The sequence below is a fragment of the Rhopalosiphum padi genome, chromosome 2, assembly GCF_020882245.1.
Source record: "Rhopalosiphum padi isolate XX-2018 chromosome 2, ASM2088224v1, whole genome shotgun sequence".
NCBI lineage: Eukaryota > Metazoa > Arthropoda > Insecta > Hemiptera > Aphididae > Rhopalosiphum > Rhopalosiphum padi.
The window spans coordinates 47,146,821-47,171,529 of record NC_083598.1 but is presented as its reverse complement, the minus strand read 5'-3'; the positions used below and the strand labels follow the sequence as shown (position 1 = coordinate 47,171,529).

Genomic DNA, 24,709 nt, shown 5'->3' with positions numbered 1-24,709 from the left:
ATCATTAATAGTCACAGGTTATCAAGTTTTTATCAGCTGTTTTTTACTATATTTATAGTAAAGAGGACTGTAGATTCAAAAACTGTGGTTAAAACTGCGACCGTGATCATAACCCAAGATTTATAGATAATATAGATAGCGAGCACATGTTAGTTCGCACCTCCGTGATGCTTATATATAATAATATTTATGGTGATGACGAGGGTTGACTGATGAAGTTTAGTGATGAATGAATCTTGCTCTGAGTCTTAAGTGTTGACGGTGTAGATTTAAGGACAGTCGGTAAGTCAATACTTAATAACTTGGTACTTGCGGTTTAATGATTACTAACAAACATTACTGCCATATATTTTTATTTTATGATGACTGCAAGAACGAAGACCATACATTGTGCAACATGAATACGCAATAGCGTAGTTAAATAGTTAACTTTTAAAAATTAAATATTACAATTTAAATTATGCTTAGTTCATAAACTTCGTATAATGAAGTGAGAACAAATTTATATTGAATAAAAATGTGTTAGGTTAATTTATGCACAAATCTCAATCAGTTGAACCCAAAAATATGGAGAAAACCATATCTGATTAATTGTAAAAAAATTAACAAACTTATACAATATTTGTTTTCAATATATCATTATAAATACCATATACCTTTAAAGTAAACAATAGCAATAGCCAACTAATGAGTAGCATTGGATATTGAGATTTCAAGTCAAAGGTACCCAAAGGCCCAGGATTTACATAGACATTTGTATAGTTATATGCCTATAGACTAAGGCATCTGTTAATTACTATTAAAAAAAAAAATGTATATATCAAATATTTTTATTATTATGCATTTTTACTCTGTACTTACTATTTCTCTAAAATATAAAATAAATTTTTTTTATTTTCAGATGTTATGAAAACTAATTAAAATGGATAACCAATGTATTCAATTCCAACACAGGTAATTATCTTAAATTAATTAATTTTTTATATTTTGTCTAGAATTTTTACAGTATTTTGATTTTTATAACAGCTATTTTTTATGTGACTTCAATGACGTACCCAGCAGGTGGGCCTACCCAGCAGGACTTACCCTGATTTTGAATCCTTTAATATCCTTTAATAAATTGATTTAATATTGATTTATTTTTTCTACAAAAAAGTCTAATTTTTATTATAAAAAGTGTTGGTGAATTATTAATATTGTAAAGCAAAATGTGAGTTAACAAAATTAAATTTCAAAAAAATTATGAAATTTACTGTGGAACAACATCAAATGTTCATAAACTGTATTAACGTTTAAATGAGTTACATTATATTTTGTATAATTTTAATCATTGATGATACACTGTCAACTAAGTAATATGACAGTATACTGAATGAAATGAACTAAACATTTGACAGCAATTCTGAATTTTCAACTGCAATATCAGTATTTAATCTAACGTCGAACAATATTTTTAATGTTAATTTTGTTTTAAAATGTACATATTATTATGAATATTTATATAATAAAGTATCTAATTAAAGCCAATTAGCTAAAAATATGGATTTTTACAATTAAATAAACTTTGTAGGAAAGTAATTTGTGGAAAATGTATTAATTATTGAATATGTATATAAAAATCAAGACAGTGGTGGCTATTCTATGGTAGAGATGTAGCTCCTGCTACACCTTTAATTAAAGGTGGTTGGGATGGGTTGTCTACGTAATTTTTCGTATGCGAATAATACAAAATAATACTTTGAAATATTTTAATAGTATAAAAGTAACTCATATTTTTAAACATGTTGAATAAACTATTCAATAGATGGGATGTTTTATGGATGAATATTATTGAGGGTGGGTGGTTACTTCTTATGTTTCGCTATACCTATATTTTTAAGGATAACCCCGCCACTGCATACAGGCATCTAAGACTACTATAAGTCTTCATGATTTAATGTCAATATCAATCAAAAAGAAGTTCTGTTCAAAGCTATTGCACAATGCTACAAAACTTATTGATGAGTTTGACAAAATTATAAATTAAATAATTAAATATTATAAATAGTTTTTAGTTATTATTTATAGTGTATACAGTATACATTATGGTTGAGTACAAAGTACATTAAAAAAAACTTTTTAAAATGTATTGTATAAATTTCTTTTAACCTGGACATACCTCTGTGTGATTTGCTACTTGTTAACTATATTTCATTTAAGTTAAGTTTAATATATTTTAACTTTTTTTTAGTACAAAGAATAAACTTTTCAATACTAAAAAGAGGCCTCTACAATATGAAGAATGTTACAAACACAGTAAAATCAAAACTAATTTAATACTTGAACGTTTTATTTTGTGTTTTAAGTAATTTAATGTATATTTTAATGCATTTCAGAAAAAATTAAATCACAAGAAATTAACTATAAATCAGATGTTGATATTGTTACATTATTTAAATTAGAGTTGGAAAGAATTTTAATAAATTCTAATGTATTAAACACAACTATAACAGACATCCTACCTTATGGATCAAGAATTTCAGGTCTTAACATTACTGACAGCGATGTTGACTTTAATATAAGCTATGGTTAGTATTACATTTTATTTTAATATATTAATGTATATAGTAATATTTATTTTATAAAGTATTAACCACGATAGATTCTACTATGGTATTAACTAACATAATGATAACATCTGTAATTTTTATCTTTTAACAGCTACTATTAAAATAAGTTTAATTATAAATAATTAGGATATTCATATTAATAGCTAGGGATCGGAAATTGATGACCTTAAAACAATTAAAAATGCAATAATCACAAAAAAATAAAAGCAACAGTTGAAAATTAAGAAAAAGAAATTTAATTTATAAAAGATTAAAAATTACTCAAAGTTCTGCGTTGTACTATTAGAACATACTTGTTATTGTCAAAATTAAATAAATGACAATTATCGGATAGTAATTATTTATGTTTAGAAAAACTTCTTTCCATGTTTAAATTGATTGGAGAAAATTTGAAATGAGCCAAATCTTCAGCACTGGAGTCGTCAGGAAACCACTCGAAGCTTTTTCACCATTTAGAATTTTTGAAATCCAGTATTTTTCTTAAGTACTGCTATCGGTTTGTTTTTAAATTCTATTAACTGCTGCTGATTCAATTTTATTATCAATATCTTTTATTTTTTGTATTAAATCATTAAAACTGAGTCCTGAAGTTTCTAACTTAGTATTAGAGGCCAGAGTTCCAAAGTTAGCGATTATGTAAATTAAATTATATTTTACATTATCATCTTCATCGCTCATAAGATCTTGTGCTTTTTCTATTGATGTAGAGTTTTTTTTGTTAATTTTTCATTGTAATATTTTTAAAATAGTAAAGTAGTGAGGTGCAATAACAAGATAGGTACATATCATTCGACGAATTATATGATTTAATAGTGGGTTCACAATAAACTTATTTTTTTTCTTTAAGCTAGACAAAAAACAAGTTAAAATGAATAAAAATGTGGGAAAATAACCCCTTACCTTAAAAAACCAAAAAAAAAAAAAATTAATAATAAATAGTTTATTGGATATGCATGAATCACACATTTTTAGGTAAGGAAGTATCGTCTAAGAAGTTCCAAAAAAAAAAAAAACAACTTCCAAGCCCTATTCATAACTTTTATTATTTATTAGATTTCAGCCTTAAATATAATGTATTATACAAAAAGTTGTTTTTTTTTTTTTTAAACTATAACCATTGTGTGCTCCCTTCTTCTTTCATATTATTTATTATCTTTTTTAAAATTGTATGTTATTTTTTAATCTATTTCCCTTGTTATTTAAATATTTTTTCAGTTTCAAAAACACCAGCCAAAAAAGTGATAAAATCATTTGCTAATAAACTTCGTCAAAGTCAAGTATTTATTAAGGTTTTTCCTTTAATCTGTGCTAAAATACCTATTATAAAATGCACTCATAAAAATACAGGTATTAATTGTGATATATCGTTTAATAATATCAGTGCAGTTCATAACTCTCATCTTCTCAATCACATTTTAAGTATAGACTGTCGTATTAAACCAGTTTTAATGAAGTTAAAGATATGGGCTAAAAATATTGGACTTATTAATACAAATGGATTTTCTAGTTACTCATTCTATTGGCTTGGATTATTCATCATGCAAGTCTTAGGATTATTGCCAGCTATTCGTGATCTACAAAAATCTGTTCCAGAAATTCTTGTTGATCAATGGAATTGTGCATTTTCCAAAAAACTACAAGAATATATTATTAACAAACAAGAAACTCTAAGTGAAAGTGAAATATTAAATTTTTTCTATAAATATTATTCAAATTTTGATTTTAATAAATTTGTGATAAGTCCATACACTGGTTATCCATTACTTAAAAAGGATTTTGAAAATATAGAACAACTTCCAGATGAACTATGGAGGTATAAACAATTTCATAAAGAAAATAAGGAATGCCAGAAATTATTATTTTTGGGTTCTTGTCAATTTAAAATGTACACTCAAGATCCATTTCAACATAATGTAAATATTACAGCAAGAGTGACTCCTAAAATATTTGAAAAATTTATTAATGCTTGTGTAGAATTAAAAACTATACAGAAAGCAAAAAACAACACAAGTTTAGATTTAACTTTAACTTCACAGAGATAAAATAACTATACTACATTTATATTATTGTATTATAAGCATTTGTTAATGCTTAAAATAATTTGTGTTATTTTAAACAAATATTTTTTAATAAATTGATGACTCTTCTAAATTAATTTTTCAATGTAAATATCTATAAAACCATAAGTTGAAAAAATTTTTTTTATTTTAGTTTATTTATAAATATTAAATAAATTAAAATTGAATCACTATTATTTGTATTCAACTAAGATCTATTTTAATTCTATATATTTAATTTGTAGTTCTGAGATTCCTCACCTAAGTTAAATGTTTTCAAGTATAAAAATATTTTCAAGTATTTAAATTTCCACAATTATTTGTAATGAGTACAAAGATTATAAATATTAATTTAAAAGTTAATGTTTTATTATGCAAAAGAAAACAATATATTCAAATTATAAATGTAATTCAAATTTGTAAGCATACCATGGATAATTAAATTGTGAAGCTTGGTATGTAAGTTTTTTTTCGTGTACCATTCAAAATAATTTGTTATTTGTTAAACCTTTAGTGTTTAGTAATCTTTATCTATTAGGTATTGTATGGTTCACCTGTATAACATAAAGATGAATAAATAACAATTCATCATTAAGTAAACAATGATTAAATATTTAAATTGTTATAAATAAAAAGTATAACTCAATAAGAATTGAGAAAAAAATATATGTATTAAAAGTTGTATTTCTTATAAAAATGTATTAAACAGTAGGTATTATTAGTTATAGAATTTTTTAATATTATTTAGCACAGAATTGAAAATATTCTTTAACATTAAAATATGCTTTATTATGTGCTAAAAAATTGTGTCAATTCAATAATTCATAGATGAAAAGGAGTTTTTAAACTGACACATACAATAAACATAATATATATATATATATATTATATAGAAGTATACTTCAACAGAAAAAAATTGAATTTTCTAATGATGTTATTATCAGAAAAGATATTTTTGAACCTATTGATTTTGATACTTTAATTAAAAATTTAACATCCCTAAAAGCAAGAAAAAAATGTTTTTTGATATTTAAATATACAATTTAATGTAATAGGTAATAAATATAAAATAAATGAAAACTGATTAATTAAAGGAACATAGTTTTATTTTTATTAAGTTTTTATTTTGGTTGTAATAAAAAATAATAATATATTGGTTTTATAAAAAAACTTTTCTAGAGAGCCACAAATAGGTATAATCCGGGGCTACTAATAAGTATTATTTTATGTTCTTCAGAAATGCATTTAACACAGGTTTACTACACTTTTATTTTTTGTTTAAATAAGCAAATTCAAATATATACAATCTTATATTACCTATATATCGTTATTTTTCGAACATTCCAGATCAATTATTTTAATATGTTCCAACAACTTTTTTTCTGTATATTTTTTCAAAAAATACTCTACTGCATAGCCAATTTCATGAGGTTGTGTTCCAAAAAAATCTGTTATCCCATCAATTTCATACTTAGTCCTAAATATTAAATATATGTATTGCATGAATAAATAATTAGTATATAGTAAAATTAATAAATAATATTAGGTAAAATTTAATTAATATTAATAATTATATTAACCAATTAAATACTAAAAAATAGATTAGTGGTGAAGGAATTATTTCATGACTGTCTGTTTGGAAATAACAACTATGATTATTAGGCCTTATTAACCTGTGGTATGCGGAAAGCTCATATGCGTGAAGAAAATTTCCCTTTATAAAAAAAAAAAAATTGGAATGAATCATTATTAACATTAATTATTATTTGGTGTGAAGGTCGTTTGTAATCGAAATAATAATAATTATTGTATATATTTAATTTAATTTCTTTTTGTGCATTAAATACATAATTCCCATAATTTTGTAATTTCTAATAAAAAAAAATGATCAGGTGGTACATAAAAATGTTTAAACTATGTAGGTAAAAAATCGAATATAAAAAGGTTGAGAACCGCTGCTATAGTGTATTATTGACATATATTGTTATGCACAAGGTAGAGAGTGGTCGGGTGCTTGCCGTGCTTGGGTATCTCAAGTTACTCCAAACTTGGTATAAAGATTGGGGGATTAAGATTAGCGAGTCTAAACCCACTCATTGCATGTTCACTCTTAGACCAAGGAATTGTACTACAATAACCTACCTATACAACCCACACAAAATGTCCAGTACCTAAGCCTCCATATGTATCGTCGGCTGTCCTGGACCCACCACATCCTTATTAAGCGAATCGCGCTGAATAACCGATCCCGTCAACTACATCACCTACTTTCTAGCATCCAAACACGTCAATCTGAACAACAAAATACTCATACATAAACTCTTAATAAAACCTATATGGTCATATGGTATACAACTTTGGCCACTTTGGGGTTCGGCCAAACTATCAAACATAAAGCCATTCCAAACATTCCAATCTAAATGCCACTGATAAATAACCAATAAGGCTCCCTTCTATGTTTCAAACGATATACCCTCCAAATGACCTCTCCATTCCAATAGTGCAACATGTAGCCAAAACTCTATAAACGCTTTCACTCAAATCTATTATCTATAACCACCACAGTCCTCTAATATCAAATTTATCTACTCTCAAAGTTTCAACATCCCAGAAGACGAATAAAACGCTGATGGTACCTACGCGACCATCTGACTGAAAAACCACTTTAAACTCTATGACGTATTGAAGTTCTATCGCTGGATGGATTCTTCAATCAATATTTCAAAAAAATATTTTTAATTTTTATAATCAATATTAATATATTTAAAAATTGTTCTTTTTTTCCATATACTTTTTTTCTTTTACTCTTTTTTTCCGCGTTCTATTTTACTTTGATATTTTTTTTTCGGGATTCAAATAATGTATAATATAAATCAATATCGCATAATTATTTGGAATCATTACCAGATAGCCTAGGCGTCTGGCATTAAACAAGAAGGACGAACCTAAATAAAGGAGACTCAAAAATACTGTGGTTATCTACCACCTTTCTGAAATCCAGGTTAGCTAGGTAAATATGCCTTGCCTTGCATTAAAGGTAGTATACCTACAAAAGTAGGTACCTACAGACTAAACAAATAAAGACTATAACAATTCCTATAAAATATATTTTAGTCTAATAATATTATAGCAGAGATAACATTGGTAGCAATAGCACATCAACACACAGAAAGAAAACATATTATGCTCATACTTCTATTGACTTACTATTGGGACTGTAAGAATTACACAATGATTCGAATAAGCAATTTAAACAGTTTAAACATAATGTCATACTACTCATACTTATAATAAATAAATTATAATGATATTGTTATTAATGTTATTTCTTACGAATAATGCACCAAATGTAAAATATGTCCAAAAAATAAGATCTAGTGTAAGCTTTAATTTCCCAGTGGCGTTTAACTTAACTACTTAACTACTTGAAAATCAAAGGTAGGTTGGTGGTTGATATTGGTATGGTTTAGTATAAGATGGTTAGAACTGTTAGAAGTTCATTATTTAGTTAACTATAATAGCTACAAAAAACAAAAAAAACAAACAGAATTACAATTTTTTTTTTAATAAAATGTATATTTTTTGACGGGGTTGGTGAGTGAAAAATTAATTTTGCCCCACACAAGGAAATACTTCTTCTCGCTACTCACTAATGAGATCAGTAGATCACTACCCCTTTCCGATGCCACTGTAGATCGTAATATGTAAAATATAATTTATAGAACTTGTATAATTTTACCATGTTGGATTTGGTGTAATCGATAATGTTATAATATTAGATAACGTAGCTATTTCTGACCAACTCAAATTTCTCGTTCTTGCCCAAAATTTTTGACCTTTTTCGTCATACCAACATTCTTCTTCAATAATTATTTCTGGAATATGTAGTATTTGATCGCGCCTTAATACTTGAGGAATAATATTATGACATACCAGCCTATGTTTAGTATATTCAAATCCATGTTCATCTAAAAAAAATTCAATGTAAACTTTATATGCTGTAGGTTATATTATAATATTATACAGCATACAAATTAAATGGAATATCAATAGCTGTATTCGTCAAATAATGCAGATATTCTAATTTCTAGTGCAGTTTTTTTTCAATTTAATTATAATGACTAATAGCCAACTTTTTACGATAGTCTAAAATAAAAAAAAACCAACAATTTTTTCTGAAGAATCAAAAACAGCCATTTTGTAGAGTTATTTATTTTTAATAAAAACAAAAACAAATTTTGAAATTGTTTTAACTTTGAAATAACAAAATTTATTTTTATTTCAATAATACAACATAATATTATAGTAAAATTGTATGGTTTTCAGATTTCACACTTGGATAACTAATTTGCAAATTCAATAGATTATAAAGAACACACAACTCATAGATATTTTATGTAATATTTTTTTTAAATTTTTTTTTTATAGACGTTAGGTATATTTAAACGTCTTTTTAGATAAGACCATATTTGATTTAGACCACAATGGAGTTAAAATTAACTTGGATTAGCGGTGTATAGTGAACATATTGAACAATATATAAAAACCTAGTATTATAGTTACTATACAAGTCTACAACTATACAATTTTAGTAATTTTACCATCGTCCATAATATTATGCTGTATTTTTTTAAATAAAATTTTCTTTCGTTCATTCAAAATTTAACTGATTTTCAAATTGTTTTTTTTCCATTAAAATGGTTATTTTTGAATTTTCAAAAAATTATAAAAAAATTTAAGTTATTTTTATTTTTTTTTATTTTAGACCATTGTAAAAGGTATTAGGCAATTAGTCATATATTACATTGAAAAAAACTGTATTATAATATCTGCATTATATTTCAAATTACATTTGACTATCTAATTAATTTATATACTTACTGTATGTCTGTATAGTGTTTAAAAAAGAAAATTATATTGAATTTATCATGAATAAATAATATTATTCTTGTAATTAGTTTAATAGGTAGGTACTTACCTATTATAAATGTTATTATACTAGGACAGAGAAGTTGTAAGAATCAACAAAATAAATACTTACAAGTTACAAGAAAAAAATATGCATAACTCAGCTAGGAGGGGTGCAAAAACGTAGTAAAATATTTTAACAAACATAATAGTGCCTATAATGTAGGTCAGGGGTCACCAATTAATATTTTTGAAGGGCCACATAAGGAATCTGAAAATTTTTCGTGGGCCATCAAAATTATAAGTACATATTTACATTATTTAAAAACCAATAATATTTAACAAAAATAATAATTTACAATCATAACACATATAATTTTATTATAATATGTGTTAATTATTCTTTGTCTGCGGGCCAGATAAAATGTGTTCACGGGCCGCCATTTGGTGACCCATGATGTAGATAGTATGTTTAACGATAAAGCAAACAAGGAAACATGAAAATGTTTTGAACAGATGACTGTAATTTTAAATTTTGATTTTTTCACTTAATATTATTCATAATGCCTTGGGTACATTAAAAATTTAAATTTTAACTTTAATAAAAATAAACCTAATTTTAAAAAAAAATTCAAAATCAAATACTAAAATAACGGAAACAAAAATTATTTCATACATTATAGTTTATATTATGTATGTTACTATGTTAGATTGTTAGGTACCTAAGGAAAAATACCCATAAAATATGTTATTTACCTATAAATTAAAATAGCATTATATTTTGTAGATAAACAATAAACAGTCGACTATTGATAATTTGAAGTCGGCAGGACATGAAAATATTCAAATTACTGAGTAGTAGAAATATCTAGAGGAAAAAAAAATTTTGAATTACTTTTTTTTACTAGAAAAGATAAAATATATAATCTGTAATTATATTTACCTACAATAAGCAGTTCTGATAAAATTTACAAATTATGGGGCGATGGCCCCCGCCTTGTGACACTACTTCAGCAGGGAAATTTTTTCGATTTTTTTTATCTTATTTTAGAGTAAGTCACATTGCCAATTTCGTTTAGTTACTAAGTTATGAAACATTTGTAGTTTTTAATAAAATTATTAAATATTTTACCAAATTAGGCAAAATTTTACATTACTGCTAATTATTGCTTTTAAAATACATCGTCTTTTAAAAAAAAAATTGAGTCTATATCTTTGATTAAATTGTATGCAAAAAGACGATACTTTTTAAGATAAAATAGTTTAATACCTAATCGTATTTAATTCTATCATTATATTTATAACCTAGAATAGTGTTTTTGATTTATATAGGTAATTAATATTAAGTTCCGAAAAAATCTTTGATACATAAAGATTATAGCACAATTATTCATTGTATAATTAATAACAGAATTAAAAAAAAATGTATATAACTAATTTTTATTGATAAATGAGTTGTTAGTAAATGAGAGCGTTTGATGTTTTACCTAGCATGTTTAAAAGTTCTAAAAATCAGAATTTTAATAAATTATAAAAAGAAAAAAACTGGAGTGAGTGTTGATTAATCGTCCTGTATACATACTATATCCCGATAACCGTGTTGAATAAAAACAAAACTACAATGGCCAATTGTGTAATGCAGTCACTGATTAGGTCCTATACAGGCAGGTACCTCATGAGTCATAATGAATACTATTTATTAGATATTTATTTCGTCATACTATAACAACTATAGTTACGACCTATGTTATTATGTTAATCAATATTTATACTTTTGTATAAAAGTACTTATGAATTCATTATGAATTTAAAAAACAATTATACTTTTTAATGTTTGACCACCTTCAAGTATCAGACGATGCCTTTAAAAAAAAATACTCAACAATGTATAAAAATATTCTTAAAATAACAAAATATGATCGTTTATTGGAATATCATTAAAATGGAGTGTAAAAGTAAACAAAAAAAAAATTTTCAAAGCTAGTTACTTATATTAATTCCTGTAATAATTTTGTGTCTGGATTTGCTATAAAAAACATACTAATAATCCTATTATTTTTCTGCTTTACTATTATTATTTATTACCGATGTGCGCATCAATTAATTCTGAAATTTTAACAACATCATCTTTTTGTCTGATTTGACTGTAGAATGTTTTAATTGTTTGAAATGGTTGCTGGAATATGTGCACTAACGAAACTGTTAAAACCATTATTATATTTTGTATACATAAAAAAAAAGTATAATATTATATTATTTTATACAACTCACAGTGAGACGTTCAACAACTATAATAAAAATATTATTTGAATCATTTAAAAGTTAAAACTGTTCTATAGTTAATAAGTAATAACCATTAATCAATATTAAATGAACATAAATATTGAAAAACTTCCGACTATTACACATTTGAATTGGACTTGGAACTTTAATAGTAATGAAGGTCATTATATCATAGTACAAATATGAACTGGTTTTAAATCGTTTTTACTGTGGTATGGGAAATTAATTCCAAAGACGTATCGTAAACGTTTCTTGCATATCTATTATATATTATGTACTAGATTTTTAAAATATGTATAGCTTAATTTTAAGCTATTCCTTATTTAAAAAAAAATATTTATATAGCAGTGACGTATTTACGGAGGGTGAAATGGGTGATATATCACCCCCCTCAGAGCCTTTTTTTTTAGGTTGGAGATTTATTTTACCTCGTGCACGGGTTGGACCGACGTGGTAGTAAACATTTTCATAATAGGGTAACATTGGGTCTAACATGATGTTAAAGGTTTAAAAAAGATTAAATCATATCTATACGCAACACAATATCTGAAGTAATACTGAAATAATATATTAACCTATGCATTTTGTAATGTTTTATTTTTAAATTTAGAAACTAAAAAGTTTAGCGATGTTAAGCATTCATCGCGATGTTGGCATTAATGTAGACGAAGTGTTGGATGAAATGTCTCGAAAACCAAGACGAATAAATATTATTTTGTAAACTTTTTATGAAAATAAAATATAAATGTATAAATGTATAATATTATAAATGATAGTATAGTTTTAACTTCAAGTAACATCATGGGTACATGGCTTATAATGTGCACTTTACGGAAAGATAAGATAACATATAGATAACCTATAGGTCCTAGATTTTTGTCCCCCTGGTGGCCTGGCCTTAATATGCTAAATAGTTTTGGTCATATCACCTCCTAGAAAGAAATCCTGGATACGTCACTGTTATATAGCCATATAGGTAGGTACATACGTTATACGTATACCAATACCATGAACTTATTCATATATTTTACGGTAAGGTTGTATTGACTCAAAATTTTATAATAATAATATAATACTGTATAAATATATACTATTATCATAATTTATTTTATTTTATTATTATTAAAAAGTCAATAGTACCTATATATAACTATGATAGCAAGCTCAACAGTTACAAAAAATAATTAAATATTAATATTAATAATATAAATATAAATATAAATAATATAATAATTGCAATGTTTTCGACAAAAATTAAATCAACCTAACATAATACTAAACTAATGGTAAAATAGATAACTTTATTAGTAATATCAAAATATAATAACTAATAAGTAGATATATCATGAAATATATCTAGGTATTTCCTACTACAACTACTATAATAGGTACTAGTGTACTACTTATACGTTATACCATTGATTTAAAATCAATGATTATACCAATTGCGAAATAGGGTAACTACGGACCGTCACCGCTCAAAATCGTTTTTCGTATATCTTATTATAAAATATAGGTATTTATTTTTTTCATTTTTTTTTATTTTAGTAGGTCTCTAGGCCACTGTCTTTTGAGTCTTCTGCGTACATTACCAGGAAGTGAATTTGAGGATAGTTGTTTTATTAATGCGTTACTGTGAGAGTTTAAGTTGTTGTGAAATTTAGAGTAATATAATTTTGCTAATTGATTGAGTGTAGAAATTATTAGGTCTTTATGAAGATTATTGTTTGTGAAGCACCAAGGGGAGGATGTTATTACTCGTAGGCAGATGGATTGGAAGGCCTGAAGCGTTTTGATATTGGATGGCTTTGCAGTGCCCCATAACTGAATACCGTATGTCCAAACTGGTCGGATTATTGATTTATATATGATAAGTTTATTGGATAGGGAAAGTTTGGATTTTAAGAGTGGTCTAAGGATATGAAGTCTAGAGTTAACAGTTTTACGTTTATGTTTAATCTGTAGGCTCCAGGTTAGTCGTTTATCTAGAATTAGACCAAGATATTTTACTTCGTTTACCGTTGGAATTATTAAATTATTTAGTGTAACAGGTGGAGCATCGAGATTTCTTAATGTGATGGTTACTTGGACAGATTTAGTTTCGTTTATTTTGATTTTCCACTTGTTTGCTCATAGGCTGATCATATTTAAATAGTTTTGGATCATTTCACTAGCTATAACGTGGTTTTTGTGGGAGGCAGTTATTAGCGTGTCGTCAGCGTATGTACCTAGAGAAGTATAGAATGTCTTGGGAATGTCATGAGTAAAAATCGAGTAAAGGAATGGTGCGATGTCGCTTCCTTGTGGGACTCCAGCTTTGATAGTGTAACGGGTTAGGTTAGGGTATCTATATATAATAATGCATTAATAGGTACCTAAATAGCTATATCATCTAATTCAAATATAGTACAACCATTATAATTCTACATCTAATAAACAGCAGTGGTATCCAATTACCCATCTTTTTGAAAAAAAAATAATTATTATAAAAACCATAATTTAAATAGGTATAATTTTAAAATGTCATTACTCATTAGGTATGGTCAATACATTTTTCTAATAAAATTGAACCACGTTTGTATCAAACTAGATTTTGACTATACTAATTTCTTATAAATGTGTACTCTAAACTCTTAAGTCTTAAGTCTGTACTCCATGGTCTCCATATGCTTTGAACCTTGTACTTATACTAACCACTTATTTATTTAAGTGAAGTAAAAATTACAAATAAAAATTTTATATCTTCATTCTTTAATTAGTCATTGAAGTATCTATAATTATTAATTGTATACTGTGTATACGAATATCGGAAATAAAATCTACATAAAATCTTACATATAATTTCATAGTCTGTGTATTAACTATGAAGTCATAAATATGAACATTGAGAAATATTCTCTACAATGATGATCCTCGAGGCTAAAGAATGGATCACTGACTTTTGTTCCACATTATCTTTGTTCCTAATTTCTAAATGTTGTCTTTTTTCCAAGTGATATTTGTTCCAACAGTAATGAAGTTTGATAACGGACGACGGTTTTTTTAAATGGTTTTGTTTTTATCTATACTCTACAGGTATAATCATTAATCAGTATTCAGTTTACACTGTTTACACAGTACACATAAAATAAATTATAATTATAAATTAAATCAATAATAACTTTCAGGCAAGTAAGCAAAAATTTAGTTTCCCAAAATTCTTAACTCGAAAGTTCTTTTTATTTTTATTATGTTTAAATGATAATTAACTCATTATTACTAAAAGTATATTACCTATATCAAATTCTTATTTCTCAATCATTCAATTTATAGTATCTATATAGTGTTTATAAGTAAGTGTACTATTTTATGTTTTTTTAAATAAGTTTAATAAAATTGTAAGATATATTATTTGTGCTTCTTTTAGGAATTATCAAAAATAATACAAATCTGATATTTATACACATGAATTACACACTTTATATCTATTAAACTTATTAAACAAAATTAAAAATTATGTGTGTATATAATATTATATTAAAATTTAATAATGCTCATAGTTTGTTTAAAATTGAAATACTATAAAAATGAGAAATCATAAATAATGAATGTTCTTACCTTTAAGTTTGATAACTAATAGATAAATTCACCCTAATACTTAAGCTAACAACACAAAACTGGAACTGCAGAAGCTAAATATGTGTTAGTAAGCCATGTACATCAGTGGCTTAGTTATTATAACAAAACTTGCTAAGCTAGCATATAATATAATATTAATGAATAATGAATTCCTTAGAAATAACCATACATTTCACCCTTACATTACTAGAAGTGTATCCTTGGACGCAACTTGGGTAAAATGTATGGGAGTACTAAAACAGTAAATCCTATAGTACAACACAAGAGCACCCCCCATTATTTATGATAATCAAAATTATTATACACAACAAATTTTTTAATATAATATAGCATATAATATCATAATACTCATGTATTGTTATCATAAATTAATTTTTCTGTTATTACTTAATGCAAACTTGTTTAAAATGTTTTCAGTATTTATGTTATTGGTAATTTCTCTTTCAATATATATTGAAGCTAGATTTTTAAAATTATTTTGTTGCATGCTTGATCGTAGCCATTCTTCACTTTTTGTAATACAGAAAAAGATCTTTCACAAGTAATCGTTAACTGCAAGGATCTAACAGTTATGAATTTATGATCATTTTAAAATGTACAGTTTCAAAAAGATCATTACTTACTTAAAAATAATAATATCATTAAAAAATTAAAAAGCTACGTGGGGCCCTAGATAATAATCTTACCTTTACATTTTTTAATAGGTTAATATTCACTTTAATATCAAAACTAACAGTACAATACTGAAACTGGTGAACAAAAATTTGCCATGTCGTACGTGTGTAAGAAGGAGACAACACATACGGTTACTATGTCCTCTTAAAAATAAAACCTACTGATTCTACGTATTTATGTACCTATACTGTACGCCTTACAGCCTATAATAATAAACGCATTTGAAGTTTCCATTTATAATATTTTGATAAATTAATAATTTTACTGGTCAATACTCGTAAATTATTTATTATAAAATCAGAAATTGTACAAATATTGTAAAAAACCAGTATAGAAAGTTTGGTAGTGCTAATTTTGATATTGGGAGAGCTAAGCACTCGCAAGCTCCCCCCTAGTCGGGCCCATGATTGTATCCCTTTTTTTAGAAAATAAACAATGAAACATAGTTTAGTTACTACTATTGATTAATACAGAGGCGGCTCCAGAGACTTGATTAGGGGGGGGGGGCCCTAGTTTTAATTTTTCTTATGATAATTGGATAGTCGATGGTATAATATGTTTTTAGCTTATAATTTTTTTTTCAACAAAATACAATTTTTTTAGAAATATAGGCCTGGGGGGCAGCGCGGCCCCTAGTATCCCCTCCCCGGAGCTGCCCCTGGATTAATAACATATTTTTTCAGGATCAACAAAATTTTTATTATGGAATCAAAGTCATGTCGACAGAAAAATGCTATGATATCTTTATCAAAACCAAAATATAAAACGTCTTTACCAGAAAAACAGAATACCTGGGGTAACCTATTAAATAAAAAATCAGTTGGAACCAATACAGCAATAAGTACCAAAAATAAAACTAAAAAATATTCCTCTATTCCTGAGATGAATACTAAATGTATGAACATTACTACATTAATATTTTTATTAAAATAATATTTAATTAGTTTTTATTTCTAGCAATGACCAAGAGTGTACAATGTAATGATTCACCTATTGATAATGAATGTAAAAGTTTTACTTCACTTTCTGTATTCAATCCTATCAGAACATTACAATTTTTACTAAAGGAAATTAAGGAATTCCCAAGTGTTCAAAGTTAGTAAACAATTATTTTTTCTTTTTAATATATTTGTATTAGTTTGATGATTATTAAATAGTTAACTAATTGAATGTTTGTTAGATGGAGACATTGCAAAAATTGTTAATGAAATGCAAATCGTTGTGGGTAGAATTGTTGATGAATGTGCTGAAAATTCTTCTAGTTCTAAATTAAATAATAACTTAGCTATTAACTATAATTCTATGATTCCGACCAGAGATAATGATTATTGTAAAAATTTAAAATATGATAATAGTTCTCAGGAAAATGTAAGTTAATATTTATTTATTATTTTTTAATAACAAATCATTAATAAATAATATTTATACCTTAATTTATATTTTAGAAATATTTGTCTGTACTGTTAGCAAAAATATCAGAACTCGAAAATCATTATAGTCAGCAGACAAAAGATAACACTAAATCTAAAGAAAAACTACAGAGTGTGACATCTGAAAGGGATAGATTACTTGAGTAAATAAATTTAAAAACCTTTTTATAACTATTTTATTTTATTTTATTGTAATATTTAAATAGGAAATTTAAAGAATCGTGCAATTTGTTAGAAAAGTTAAATAATCGTGAACGTGAATATTTAGATACGATCACAGCACTTAAGTCCAAACTTGTAATTTCAGAAAAATTAATTAGAGATCAGGATATCATCATTACGGATTTAAATAAAAGATTAAATAATTTACCAAATAAAAATAAAGTTAGTGTGAATTTAATTTTTTTCTTATAAGTTAAATTTGTTAATACTTTATATTGTTATATAGACACAGGAGTATGAAAATGAAAATATTCCAACTGAACAACATAATACTTACAAAACAGTATTAAAAGAAAATAACAAATTCAACAAAATTACAAAATCACATTTGGATAAATTAGCTATTACCAGTACTTTTAAAGATAATGAAGTCTCCAAGCTCAGATCAGATATAAAGTAATGATTATTAGTTGAATAGTTTTAGATTAAATTATGTTATTGCAATCATTATAAATATTTTTAATTAAAAATTTGGTTGTTATTAATAACTTTATATACTTAAATATACAGAACAGAACAACCATACCTCACTACCACAGTGTTCTGTTTCCAACTTGTAAATAAGTTATAGACGGCACATAATTAAATTTCTTGATTTATCCATTGTTTCATTGTGTTTTCTTTGATATTGTTTGTGATTGCATGTTTTATTTTATTTCTGAAATCTGAAACTTGCAAACTGTTTTTTGCATTTTTATCTCTTAAGTAATAATACAATACCTTTTTATATCACTAAATCATTTTTAGCATACACATAAAATGATTAATGAATTGCAAACACATATATTGACAAATTAAAATAAATTGTGTTTTATCTTTCCTTTTATATATAATTTTTAGTATTTGGATTTAATTGAATTAATATTAACTTATGCTTATTTATAAAATAATATTAATACTAAATGATTTGTTTAATCTTAAATGTTTTTTAATATACTTATTACATAAATATCTTGATTTTGTAAATATTAATATCTCATACTTTTTTTTTCAGACAAATGAAGCAAATTGTTTTAACTGGATTAGAAAATAATAATATTAAATCTGTGTCAATGACATCACTGAAATCAGAAGACAACCTTATCAACGATTTTCCTAAGCACATTGAAGATAATAAAAAATATGAAGACAATGATATTGACACACAATATACTGAATACAACAGAGAAGCATCGGCCATAAAACTAGCTAAAACAGAACTTCATCAGTTATTTGAAACAATTAAAACACAAGCTTATCATTCAAAAAAACTTTTCAATTCCACTTTTGTAGATAATGAAAAAGTTTTAAGTGACATTTCTGATGAAGAAGAAAGCTCAAATGTATCAAACTTTATGAGTGTGGTGACACATTCAAGTTGTTAATCATTTTATGCACTTGAACAAGATTTTTTAGATGTAAATATATATATGAATATACATGGAATATAATTTTTATTTCATTATGTATTTATTTCATTATTATTATAAATCTTATAAACTTTAAGCAATATTAACATTTTTTAGTGATTTGCTTAGAATTTTTCCAGCATTTGTCATCAAGTTGTTAGATTGCCATTGAGCCTCACATGAATTTGAAACTTTTAAGTCAACCTTAAAAAAATATATTTTATAAATTGAAAAAATAAATAAATTTATGTATAACATTTTACCTGAAGCTGTTCCCAAATTTTCTTTTTGGGATTCAATATTTTGTCTGGTTCCCCTTGTTCATAACTCTCAACAAAAACTTTATCACCTGGCTTACTTCCTTCAGCTGGTTCTAAAGGTTCAACAGACTTAATGCCATTGTTTTCACTATTAAATAATATAAACAATAATATCAATAAAAATAGAAACTAAAAATAAATATTTTGTCATACATTGAAGCACAAAGAACCATTCCACTCGATTCAATACCTCTCATTTTGGCAGGTTTTAAATTACATAACACAACCACTAATCTATCTTGCATTTCGTTAATTGGTACATAATTTACAAGACCACTAACTATTGTTCTAGGCTGTGCTTCGCCTGTAAAAAATATTAATAAATATACAGAACATTTTTTTTAAAGTTTTTTAATATTAATTAATAAGTAATGAAAAATGATTCTATTAAATTAAAAATGTCACTAGTTATTTATGATATTAATTTATATCCTTTTTTTCTCTAGGTTAATATACAGTAATTTTCGTATTGACATATAAAATGATGAAACTTATTAGTAATAGATATATTGATCTCTTTTTAGCTTTAAATTAATACTAATATAGTAATATACATACCAAGATCAATCTTTTCTACATACAATGCATCCGCTTCAGGGTGTTTTGATACTTCTACTATTTTTCCAACACGAATATCCAAACGATTTGGAGAAATTTCTTCAGGTTGATTGGTGTTATTTTTTTCTATTGTATAATAATTAAAAAAAGTATATCAGGGATATTGACTGTAAGTAAATACTAAAATAATTAATATTTATACATAAAAAAAAATATATATAAATAATTTCTTTAAAATACCAACTAGCTGAAATTAGTAAATATGTATATTTTGAAAAAAATTTGAAATTCCTCCTAATAAAATAAAAATATGGGGAAATTACTAAGCTATATAATCGGGTTTGAGTGTATTTCTATTGATTAATTCACTGAAATGGATAATGGATGAATTAAAATTGAATTCAATGATCAATAGTATGCCATCTATTTCTAAGAATATTTTATAATTTATTTGTAAATTACTCCATGACAAATATGAATCATTTGGAAAAAGTCAATATGTTATTTATTTATTAAGATTGTTAAAAAAATTCAAGTCCTGCAGCACAAATTTATGCTCAACGTTACCTAGTAGTAATTTTATTTATACTTAGATAATTTTTTAAGTTAGTTTTGTTATTTTTATTAATTACTTCAGATAGAGAATATCTTGCCCATAGTTTTATTCATAATTTAGAAAGGAATCTTAGAACCTATTAATCATTTTCTAAAAGGGTAAATAATCCACAATAAATACAAGGTAATGCTTTAGGTGATGAGGTTGAGGGACAACTATCAGTCTATGCTATATAAAATAAATAACATACTTATTTCAATTTTTTCTGCAATAAGTTATAATCTATTTTTAATCACATATTAAAATTATTTACAACTTGATGCTGTCTTACCAGTTTTTTTTAGTTTAACGGGAGCTGGGTATGCATTAGCAACTAATTTCTGTAGTTCAGGTTTATCAAATATTTGTCTTATTGGATCTAATAGTCTATTAATATAAAATTCAATAGATGCTTTTAAATCAGCTGGATGCAATTTTTGTTCAGAAAAACAAATTTCAAGATCTTCATAGGTGCTGAAATTTAAATCTCCTCCGTTGGCTTCATTTCTAGATATTTTAAATTCTTGAAGTAAAAGTAATTACATTTTTGTCTATATGTATTATTAAAAACATACAAAAAAATCATACTTTCATTAGGTTCAAATAAACCAAAGATGACATGTTTAGCAAATGCTAGTAATCCGTTTTCAATAATATTTCCAGGTTCACAGAATGCTTTTTTTAATTTCTTCTTTACTGTAGCAGGGGAATCTAAAAGATCGATCTTACTATCTACTTCAGAAGAAGACATTTTACCTCCAGCTAGCCCAGGAACTAAACATAGGGCAGTATATAAGCAATTAAATTATATTTAGACATCAAACTAATGTTTATACATAAATTAACAAAACTAACCCATTGGGTTCATTAAATGTATTCTTTTAGCATAACCCAACTGAGGAAGATATTTTTCAGACATTGTAAATATCTTACGCTGGTCTACTCCACCAAACTGAGCATCAACTTTGAGATACTCTTCATCCAATGCTTGTAATCCTAAAAAGAAAAATTATTTAAAAACAAAGAATTATTAAAGGTTGTAAATCAACCCAATATACTCATTATTGAAGAAAAAGTAGTAAAAATACAAAATATTTTACCAACATGATTCTATACCTCGTGTTTTAAAAACAAAAATTAGATATAATTATTAGCTTAGATTAATTCAAAACTACTTTAAATCATTCTTTTGATTTAACACATAATTAAGCAAATGAAAACCTTTAACAGAATATTGTGATAACACAATAAGACTTACCACTAAATTATATTGCTTTTTAACTTCTAACTTATAATTCCATTAGGTATAAATAATTTAAATTGTATAAAAATTAGAGATAAATCCAATAAATTTATTTTTTATTCATTTGTGAATACCTAACTTAGCTACAGATCTTTAAAACAAACCAGGATATAGCAACCCAGATAATAGTGGATTATCAACTTGTTTTACAACTTCAGCTCCAGCTTTCTTAGCATCATGTTCAGTAATTGAAGAACTTAATCGGTAAACATCCATTGTATATTCTCTAAAAAAAACAACAAGTTTTCAGTAAAATATTAATTATATAAAAAGTTCTAATTACCTTGAAAGTTGATATTCTGTTCCTCTAACAAATTTTAATTTATCAAGAGGTACACCAATTGAAGTTAGCATAGCTTTAATTGAGTGCTCATAATACTGTACTCTGAGTTCTAGTAGCTCCCAAGGCGCTTTCATATTATCCAAATATGCATGTAAATCAGCAAATAATATTGTAACCTATATTAATACATTAAAATTAGAACCATCGTCGAACACTGCATAATCCAGAGGTGGCTTTCCTAAAAATATTTCTGAGAATCCACCTACTCACAAAAGATTGTATTTAGTTGAAAATATCAAGAATTGGATAATCATCCCCATGTAATCTACAGTACCACATAATACATCAATATAATTTATTTATTTATTTATTTACAGAGAAAAAACTCCATTTTAAAAATATTATGTATAAATATAACAATTGTAGTCATTGTAGGTAAAAAATTAATTATAAATATGTGTCTATAGTATAATTATAATGAACATAATAATACAGTTTATATAACTAATATCAATCACAGAGGGTCACCATATATTAGTGATATATTAGGTGATGTCAAATCGTAATTTAAAAAATGTTTAAATAACTATTTCAAGTTAGTTACTTGTAGCAAATTAAATCTATAATTTTTTGGTATCTGAATGTCAAAAGTAAATTTTTCCAGTACTTTTCTAAAAAAATGGAATTTTTATGTAAATCCAATTTTCGGTAAGATCAATTTTTATAGGATGAATTTCTTTATGAATATCAATATCAATAATATCATTACTATTTAATATTTTAATTAAAAACAAAATGAATGTAATTTAATTCAATTAGCTCAAAAATTAATCTGAAAGTTATGTACTTTACTAATTATTAGTTGTACTACCCATTTGAAGTTGTTATCATAAAATTTGGAACCTTCATTAAATAAAAGGAGTCAAATGTCCAATTCAATACCTATAGTAAAATTATAAGTTGTCTAAAAATTACCAATCAATAATTGAGATAATTAAAGATAGAATTAAGTTAATTTGTGAGATAATTATACTTGTATTTATATATAGTATCTACTATCAATTTGTTAACTTTTTGGAAAGATGTATAAAACCGCAACATTTAAATTAAATGAATACCTACATTTATAAATCCATAATTCAATTCAATTAAATCTTTTTGTTTATTGTTTATTCACTAATCATTTTAACTGATAGTTCATTGAAATGTAATAGGGTGTGGAAATATAATTATAAAAATCGATTACAATAGCATAGTTGCTACAGGCCCTTATTTAATTTATTGCAAACTGCTAATGAATTCCAGTGAATTATAATTAATATTCATGAAGTACTTTGTAGCTACCTTATAAGGTTAATTTTTAATTATATTAAACTGTTATTCTCTATTGGCTGTGGGCCTGTGGCCTTTGCCATAATAAATAAAAATAAAACATCTATTAAACATTACTATAATTGTTGTATTTTTCTTATACATGCCTCACAGCCAGCTTTTAAGTAGTCTGCTATTTTGGATATTGGAACAAAATACGCAATGTGTGGTCGTCCAGTTGTGGCTGTACCCCAATAAATTTTTAAATCTCTTTCTTTTAGTATGACATCGAGTTTATCTTCACCAAGAACCTCTTGAAGATTTCGTAGAATTAAATTTTTCTTTTCGGTAAATGACGACATGATGATTTTAACATATAAAGCCACGTGTACAAGTGAAAAAGTGAACGCAAAATAGAAAACGAATCAAACGTCTGACCTCCTCGGCTCTACGACTACAATTAGTTTTTTTAATCTTAAATCTTTTATCTACGGTTTCAGGTTTGGGTAATGAGTGATCGACGACAACAAAATAACTAATACAAATGCTTAATACACCGTAGTCAAATAGGAAAATACTTTCACTAGAAAACAGATAAATATTATTATCTAAAACCGTGATGTGCACTCGGTTATCAACATATTTAAGATACTATTATCACAGAATATCAACATCGTTGCTTATATATGTTTTTGTTTGAAACCATCAAATACAGTATTTTTTCCACATCGTGTTTGGAACATTAAAGATATATCTAGATCACGGTTTAAGTTTAAGATATACTATCTTAAATCATGGTGTATATATTTAATTTTATAATTTTTTCTTATTTTTTAATTTTAATTTTTTTTTTGATTTGGAACCACGGTTTACGTTTACGAAATAGTTGTTCCAAAATCAATTTGTTCAAATATTTATTCCATTGCTTATTTGTCCCAATGACTAATTTTTCCATAACCAATTTATGCCATCAATAATAATTCCAATTTTATTTTATTCATAGGCTCATTGTTAGACACTACATTTACTCCAAATGTTTGTTAACTAAAAATTTAATTTATATCACGCAATATTTTTTCAAAGTTTTTATTTATACTGGAACAATTGTTATTTGAAATAAACATTGGAATAACAAGTTACTAAGATCAT

The 24,709-nt window shown here is 25.5% G+C and overlaps 3 protein-coding genes across 5 annotated transcripts; 1 reads left to right on the top strand and 2 right to left on the bottom strand.

Moving 5' to 3' along the window:
• The first annotated feature begins 123 nt into the window (after nucleotides 1–123).
• Nucleotides 124–19,238, top strand: LOC132920329 (terminal uridylyltransferase Tailor-like). 3 transcript variants are annotated; one of them, XM_060982624.1, is made up of 8 exons: nucleotides 2,459–2,567; nucleotides 16,834–17,045; nucleotides 17,108–17,245; nucleotides 17,331–17,518; nucleotides 17,596–17,723; nucleotides 17,787–17,964; nucleotides 18,029–18,198; nucleotides 18,797–19,238. In XM_060982624.1, the coding sequence occupies exons 2-8, from the start codon at nucleotides 16,853–16,855 to the stop codon at nucleotides 19,164–19,166; spliced, it is 1,365 nt and encodes a 454-aa protein (XP_060838607.1). In that variant the 5' UTR covers nucleotides 2,459–2,567; nucleotides 16,834–16,852; the 3' UTR covers nucleotides 19,167–19,238. The 3 variants fall into 3 exon arrangements, with proteins under 3 accessions (XP_060838608.1, XP_060838607.1, XP_060838606.1); XM_060982623.1 differs by lacking the exon at nucleotides 2,459–2,567 and adding an exon at nucleotides 14,958–15,189; XM_060982625.1 differs by lacking the exons at nucleotides 16,834–17,045; nucleotides 17,108–17,245; nucleotides 17,331–17,518; ... (2 more) ...; nucleotides 18,029–18,198; nucleotides 18,797–19,238 and adding exons at nucleotides 124–282; nucleotides 902–954; nucleotides 2,231–2,295; nucleotides 3,825–5,332 and having other exon boundaries at nucleotides 2,376–2,567.
• Nucleotides 5,014–11,949, bottom strand: LOC132920331 (PRELI domain-containing protein 2-like). The gene is made up of 4 exons (XM_060982627.1): nucleotides 11,660–11,949; nucleotides 8,406–8,634; nucleotides 5,984–6,143; nucleotides 5,014–5,220 (listed from the first exon to the last, which is right to left on the bottom strand). Exons 1-3 carry the CDS (start codon nucleotides 11,784–11,786, stop codon nucleotides 5,984–5,986), a joined length of 516 nt encoding a protein of 171 aa, XP_060838610.1. The 5' UTR covers nucleotides 11,787–11,949; the 3' UTR covers nucleotides 5,014–5,220.
• LOC132920328 (tyrosine--tRNA ligase, cytoplasmic) lies at nucleotides 19,230–24,158 on the bottom strand. The gene is made up of 10 exons (XM_060982621.1): nucleotides 23,728–24,158; nucleotides 22,250–22,425; nucleotides 22,071–22,192; nucleotides 21,519–21,659; nucleotides 21,252–21,437; nucleotides 20,956–21,186; nucleotides 20,069–20,194; nucleotides 19,664–19,814; nucleotides 19,454–19,598; nucleotides 19,230–19,394 (listed from the first exon to the last, which is right to left on the bottom strand). The coding sequence occupies exons 1-10, from the start codon at nucleotides 23,920–23,922 to the stop codon at nucleotides 19,284–19,286; spliced, it is 1,584 nt and encodes a 527-aa protein (XP_060838604.1). The 5' UTR covers nucleotides 23,923–24,158; the 3' UTR covers nucleotides 19,230–19,283.
• Between the last annotated feature and the right edge of the window lie 551 nt (nucleotides 24,159–24,709).